At 45.1% G+C, this 7,403-nt stretch overlaps 1 protein-coding gene across 2 annotated transcripts in view; it reads left to right on the plus strand.

The window, feature by feature from the left end:
• The window catches only part of KDM1B (lysine (K)-specific demethylase 1B), a 68,968-nt gene that overhangs the window by 52,254 nt on the left and 9,311 nt on the right, over positions 1–7,403 (plus strand). For both annotated transcript variants that reach the window (XM_011962751.1, XM_011962752.1), the window contains 3 exons: positions 398–472; positions 4,383–4,499; positions 5,864–5,989. In XM_011962751.1, the coding sequence (XP_011818141.1) occupies positions 398–472; positions 4,383–4,499; positions 5,864–5,989 (318 nt within the window). The remainder of the gene's footprint in view (positions 1–397; positions 473–4,382; positions 4,500–5,863; positions 5,990–7,403) is intronic.

Raw genomic sequence — 7,403 nt, forward strand, 5'->3', positions numbered from 1 at the left:
ATAGTGGCCCCAGTGCATTTCTATTAAGAAGAAGTTATTCAAACTGCTCACAACCTTCCTAACCCAGTGCAGTTATTTTCACTTTAAAATTTTCCCTCCAAATCTTTGTCTCAGTGCATTTCTATTGTGTGTTATTGTAATCATGGGGGTGATAACTTATCTGTATTTCACTTCACACCATATTATAACTATTTTCTATATTCTGACACAGTGTTTATTTTGTATATCCTGACCTAACTCCCTGAGTTCAGCTGTAACAATTGTTTAGATCTCTGAATGCCAGGAAAAGATTCCCCTTAGCTTTGGAGATGTAAATTCATGTAATATGAGAATCGGAAAGGATCCTGGATCCCGTGGTTCCATCCCTCACTTTTTTTCATAATTGCTTTTTGAGCAGGTGCAGAGTGTTGATTATTCCGGAGATGAAGTGCAGGTTACCACTACAGATGGCACAGGGTATTCTGCACAAAAGGTAAGAGCTAGGGCAGTACAAGGGCGGGTAGAAACCCTTGCTGCCAGGGGCTTGGAGGGAAGGAGAAATCTTTCCTATCAAGGAGGTTGCCTTTGGGAATCTGCCTGGAGCCTTGTTGGATTTCTGCTAAGTTATATATCTCCACTTAATAGTGTGTAGATACGCAAAGCTGATTTCATTGCTCTAACACTATAGACTCATGGCAGATGGAATTCTGAATTGCATTCCTTGAGGTGAGTTCTAGAGCACGTTAGTCCTGAGAGTTGAACAAGAAAAAAAATTCCATGGTCAAATAAGTTTGGCAAGGCCAAGTAAGTTTGGGAAGTATTGTATATGAGACTCTACTTTTAGGGTTAAATAGGAGTTGTATAGGGTTAAATAGAAATATATTAAAGGCTCTGAGAAGTCCTGCATTGAAGAAATCTATCTTACTTCATTAAAGAAATGTTTTACTATTATTTTGTGCACTCCACATTTTTTTTAAACCACGGAATCCTTTTTCAGATCAAGAAAGTTGTATTTTCATCTTGAAATCTTGAAACTGTCAGAAGTACTTTTATTATATGGCTTAAGTTTTTTGTAAACAGCTTTAGTAGGTGAACAGTACAAGGTACTGCTGAATTGAATACCTGAAATCACACTTGAGATTTATAGTACTGGAGAATAAGGGGGCCTCCTTGGGTGAGAGGGGATTTAGTAAACCTTGAAAATTTAAGTTTAGTTATATCTTAAGTGCCTATGAAAAAATATAATTGATGAACTATCACTAGTTCCTAGACTAGCTATGCTTCCTACACTTCGGCGATCCAAAACTTGTTTCGTAGTCCTTGATTTTCATACAGAAATAAAGGAGTGCACATCACATGGGAAAGACAGGTCTAGGGAATGAGTTAGGTTTGGGGCAGGGGGTCCTAACATGACTCCTGCCATTAAACAACTAGGAGATTTTGGGCAGCAATCCCTGGGCTGCACTTCAGAATCACCTGGGAGGTGCTTACAAAGAAAGATTGCAAAGCCCCACCCTGATACATTCTTGTTGAATTGGCCTCGCTTTTTGGTTTGTTTTTTTCAGAGACAGGGTCTCGGTCTGTTGCCCAGGCTGGAGTGCAGTGGCACAGTCATAGCTCACTGTAGCCTCGAGCACCTGGGCTCAAGGGATCCTCTCACCTGAGCCTCCCTCGAGTAGCTGGGACTACAGGCATGCACCACCATGCCCGGCTAGTCGTATTTTTAAAGCTTCTCAAGTGATTCCCGTGTGCAGCTGTGGTTAAGAACCTTGTCTGCAGTGACCTTCTCTGTAAGCTCTTAATAGGTTCTGCCTGGTGGTAAACAGTGTTTAAAAATACTACCTTTTAAAATTGCAAGTCATCCGACAGTTCAGCCTCTGCTGTTCCGTGGCTCCGCTTCTTGGTGTCCGGGACAGCAAGCTGGTTATAACCCCCCTCCTTCGTTACTCTCTGCCTGACCCTGGCCAGTACTTGTGCCTTTCTGTGTTTGTATTCCAGCCTTCTGGAGAAATTAGGGCACAGCTTCAGGCTGCACTTTGAGATGTTTAAAACAAATATTTTTATTGTAGCTAGCACACATCACAGTTTGCATTGGAAGTTTCCCCAAACTTGTAAGAGAAAAATTTTCAACCTAACGTGATAGACCAGTGAACCTCTGGCAAACTAACTCAGTCTAGGCTGCTTCCATTGACATCTCGCTTTAGTTCCTTACTAGGATGTGTTTAGATCATTTGCCTATTTGTTTACCCAAGATTTATCTTTCTTTTTTTTCTACAGGGTCTTATTCTGTTGCCCCAGCTGAAGTGCAGTGGTGCAGTTTGTAGCTCACAGCAGCCCTAAACTCCTGGGCTTGAGTAGTTCTCCCACCTCAGCCTCCTATGTAACTGGGACCACAGGCACATGCCACCACACCCAGCTAATTAAAAAAATTTTTTTTGTAGAGACAGTGTCTCCCTATGTTGTCCAGGCTGGTCTTGAACTCGTGGTCTTAAGCAGTCCTCTCCTCTTGGCCTCCCAAAGTGCTGGGATTATAGGTGTGAGCCACTGCACCTGGGCTACTCAAGTTCTTACGCTTTTTAGTGCTCTTTTGTCATTAAGAAAACATCTAGATTTTTGGGCATGGTGGCTCACACCTGTAATCACAGCACTTTGGGATGCTGAGGTGAGAAGATGGCTTGAGGCCAGGAGTTTGAGACCAGCCTGGGCAACATGGTGAGACCCGGTCTGTACAAAACAAAAAGATCACCACCATGGGTGTGGTGGTGCACACACGGGTGAAGCTGAGGCGTAAGGATCACTTGAGCCCAGGAGTTTGAGGCTGCCCTGAGCTGTGATCATGCCATTGTACGCCAGCTGGGGCAACAGAGCAAGACCCTGTCTCTTTAAAAAAAGGGAAAAAATCTAGATTTTATTTATTTTCTTATAGTTCTTATATGTAATTTAATTGGATAGTAATTGGTTTTTTGTTGTGGTTTGCCTGATTTTTTTTTGGTTGCCTGGTAATTATCTATAAATAGATTATAAACTTCTTGATGACAGAGAACATATTTTATACTTTATAAAATTTTCATGTGGCAGAAAATAGTGACAAAATCACAGAACTCTGAGCTTCCTGTGATCCTAGAATTGAGAGTTAAGCCAAATATACAACGTACAACATCTTTGAAGGCTCGGGTAGATCAGGTGGTTGGTTTTCAGCTCCATTCCACTCTGATCCTAGTGTGTCATCCTGTACTGCAGATATTTGAAAGTAAATATGCACACCCTTCCTCAACTCCCTACAGCAGGTTTCTAAACATCATCCAGCCCAGGCAATCTGATGCACTCGCATGAGATTTAGAAGGTGTAGGTTGACTTTCTGCTGCCTCTGTTGGAGAGCACACAATGGTGGAGGTGTTTGGTTCTTCTGCAGCAGGGTTCATGAAAGTCACAGGGTTTAGTCAGTAACCACAAGTCAAGAAGGAGGCCGTAAGGCATGCATTTCGCTGGTGCACATTGTTCTGTAGGTGGCATGATTCTGGAGCTGGCAGTAGTAGTAATGGCGTCCTGATTATGGCAGCAATAATGGGGTCTGGAGCCAGAAATACCCAATTCCTAATGTTTGTGATGTGCTTTACCACTTACGAAACATATTGATGTATCTTGTAAATTTTAAAGCATCACCCTAATTCTCAGAGGTTAGTGGGGCAGATACTACCTTCATTTTATAGATGTATGGCAGAGATGAGTAGCAGGCTTGGCCACACAGTGGAATGTATCAGGAATGATGCACAAAGCACTCCTGACTCCATAGTTAGGGCTCTTTCCTCCCCAAGTACTGCTTTTCAGGGTTGGGTTCTGCTGACTTTTTTTTTTTTTTTTTTTGAGACAGTGTCACTGTGTCACCTAGGCCGCTCTGTCACTCAGGCTGGAGTGTAGTGGAGCAATCTTGGCTCACTGCAACCTCTGCCTCCCGGGTTCAAGTGATTCTCCCACCTCAGCCTCCCGAGTAGCTGGGATTACAGGCGCCCGCCACCACACCTGGCTAATTTTTTGTATTTTTGCAGAGATGGGGTTTTACCATGTTGGCCAGGCTGGTCTTGATCTTCTGACCTCAGGTGATCTGCCCGCCTCGGCCTCTCAAAGTGCTGGGATTACAGGCATGAACCACCGCACCTGGCTTCTGCTGATTCTTCTTATCCAAGATTATTATTAGCCATCAGGACATTTTTTGCAGATTCTTCCCTGTGGTTGCCACTTCTGCTTAGCCAGGCACTGGCACCCTTGTGCAGTGAACAACCTGCACAGTTGCACATGGCAGCCCTGTTCTTGCCAATATAACAGCATGGGTTGTTGATACCGGTGTAGTTGTACTGTGAGGTTCTGTTGCTGTTTGTGTGTTAACTGTTAATTATTTTCCACAGGTATTAGTCACTGTACCACTGGCTTTACTACAGAAAGGCGCCATTCAGTTTAATCCACCGTTGTCAGAGAAGAAGATGAAGGCTATCAACAGCTTAGGCGCAGGCATCATTGAAAAGGTGAGTTAAATGACTTCATCCTCAGAAAGAGATTAATGTCAGATGATAGATATTCACTTCTGATATGGAGAAGTAGGGGGTACTATCTGAATACAAATAAAATTCAAAGATTTCCTTGTCATTTGAGTAATTGTTGATGAAGAACACAAAAGAGTATCAAAATGAAAGGAGCAGAGCTGGCTGAGGTCTGTGGGTTCTGACTTTAGGAGAAAGAATCTTGTTACTCAGAATTTGAATTTGGGATAAGCAATTCTTTTATCTCTTTTTCTCCCCTCTTCTGCTTGCTTGCTTGTCTGCTTTCCGCTTGTTGGCCCCAGTGAGGACAGTGGTTTATTTCTCCTGCCTTTATTTTATTTTATTTTATTTATTTATTTTTTTGAGACGGAGTCTCACTCTGTCGCCCGGGCTGGAGTGCAGTGGCCGGATCTCAGCTCACTGCAAGCTCCACCTCCCGGGTTCATGCCATTCTCCTGCCTCAGCCTCCCAAGTAGCTGGGACTACAGGCGCCCGCCACCTCACCCGGCTCGTTTTTTGTATTTTTTAGTAGAGACGGGCTTTCACCGTGTTAGCCAGGATGGTCTCGATCTCCTGACCTCGTGATCCGCCCTTCTCAGCCTCCCAAAGTGCTGGGATTACAGGCTTGAGCCACCGTGCCCGGCCTCTCCTGCCTTTAATATCTCCTGTAGCAGAATCTGCAAGTACTGCAGCAGATTCTGACAGACCTATGAGTGGTGAGAGTTTAACTTAGGGACATATGCCCAGGAGTGAGTCTTAGGAATGCTGGGCATCTTCACACTAGCTTGTAGGTTGCCAGTGAGTTCCATTATCCATGGGAATGGAACTGAGTGGCATCAAAAGCAAGGAGCTGGGCTGGGCGCAGTGGCTTACACCTGTAATCCCAGCACTTTGGGAGGCCGAGGAGGGTGGATCACCTGAAGTCAGGAGTTAGAGACCATCCTGACCAACATGGTGAAACCTTGTCTCTACTAAAAATACAAAATTAGCTGGGCGTGGAGGTGTGCACCTGTAATCCCAGCTACTTGGGATGCTAAGGCAGGAGAATCACTTGAACCCGGAAGGTGGAGGCTGCAGTGAGCCAAGATTGCTCCATTGCACACCCATCTGGGCAACAAGAGCAAAACTGCATCTCAAACCACCTCCTCCCCCCCCTCCCCCCAGAAAAAAGCAAAAAGCTAGGAGTTCACAAGGAGAAAAGGAGGTGAGGAAAATGGAAAGAGCGGTACTTGGGTTTGTTCTTTCGGGTAGTGTGTGTTTTAGAGCAGAGCTACAGCTCGCTGCTTAGAGATTGCCTGTGGCTTTGTGACGACAAACACCTAACCATGTTTCTTTTGCTCACTTTGCAGATTGCTTTACAATTTCCGTATAGATTTTGGGACAGTAAAGTTCAAGGGGCTGACTTTTTTGGTCACGTTCCTCCCAGTGCCAGCAAGCGAGGGCTTTTTGCTGTGTTCTATGACATGGATCCCCAGGTAAAAGCATTCGTGAACTGTGGTTTGAATTTCCGTCTTAAAGTTTAGAACTTGACGTGATAATTACTCACCTATCGAACTCAGGAACTAACGAATATCGTGGAGACCCTTGGTCTATGTTTATATTCTGGAAGGACACTTGGACTGGACATTTTCCTATAGGAAAGGAGCCCCAGTATTTGCCATGTCTTTTTTTTTTTTTTTCTGGAGACAGTCTTCCTCCGTCACCAGGCTGGAGTGCAGTGGAATGCACAATCTCGGCTCACTGTAACCTCCACCTCCTGGGTTCAAGCCTTTCTTCTGGCTCAGCCTCCCGAGTAGCTGGGATTACAGGTGCCCACCACCATACCCAGCTAATTTTTGTATTTTGAGTAGAGATCAGGTTTCACCATGTTGGCCAGGATGGTCTTCTGACCTCGTGATCTGCCAGCCTCGGCCTCCCAAAGTGCTGGGATTATAGGCGTGAGCCACCGCACCCGGCCATGCCTTGTCTTCTTGAAGTCCTCATGTTGCTCCTTGGGACATGAATTGGATGCTTGTGGAAACTGTCATTTCAGGCTGTAGGGGAATTCCCCTTAGGTGAAGTTGGAGACAGCAGAGAAAATGAGTGGTGCTTGGAACTTCCTCTGTTTGGGCCCTCTAGGGAACTGGGAAGGGGTGTATGATTGGTGAGGGAGGGTGTGAATGTCAACAGGTGTGAGAGCTGAGGGAAGGAAGGAGAGAGGAGAATGGCATACCCAGAGCTAGATGGTGGTGGTCACTTTCCCTGCCGTCGTGTCACTGCCACGCAAAAGAATCACAGCTGTTTCTGACTTTCAATTTCAAGAAACTTTGTCTTAAAAGGTTTCACATAGGAGCTGAGGGCAGATTTTCTTTACCATTTGAGGGTTTTTTTTTTTTCATTGTTTTATCTGCAGATTTTCCTTCTCTATCTGTTTCTACTTCTTCTGAAGCAAGCTTTAATCAGTGAACAGCCAAGGGAACCCTAAATTTGCTATTTACATTTCTTAGGGGTTTTTTTCTTTCCAGCAGGAAGCAATACATGAATGAATAATGAATAGGTGGATGAATAATGCATGTTTGCGAGGAAAATGGACTGGCGAGTGACATGAGGATAAGGGGCAGCCAGAAGTAGTGAAATTTAACTTGTGAGAGTGGGGCTCTTGGCCGGGCACAGTGGCTCATGCCTGTAATCCCAGCACTTTGGGAGGCCGAGGCGGGCAGATCACCTGAGGTCAGGGGTTTGAGACCAGCCTGGCCAACATGGTGAAACCCCGTCTCTACTGAAAATACAAAAATTAGTCGGGCGTGGTGGCGGATGCCTGTAATCCCAGCTACTCGGGAGGCTGAGGCAGGAGAATCACTTGAACCCGGGAGGCGGAGGTTGCAGTGAGCCGAGATCGCGCCACTGCAC

Source organism: Colobus angolensis, unplaced genomic scaffold (assembly GCF_000951035.1).
Source record: "Colobus angolensis palliatus isolate OR3802 unplaced genomic scaffold, Cang.pa_1.0 Scaffold6, whole genome shotgun sequence".
In the NCBI taxonomy this organism is placed as follows: Eukaryota; Metazoa; Chordata; class Mammalia; order Primates; family Cercopithecidae; genus Colobus; species Colobus angolensis.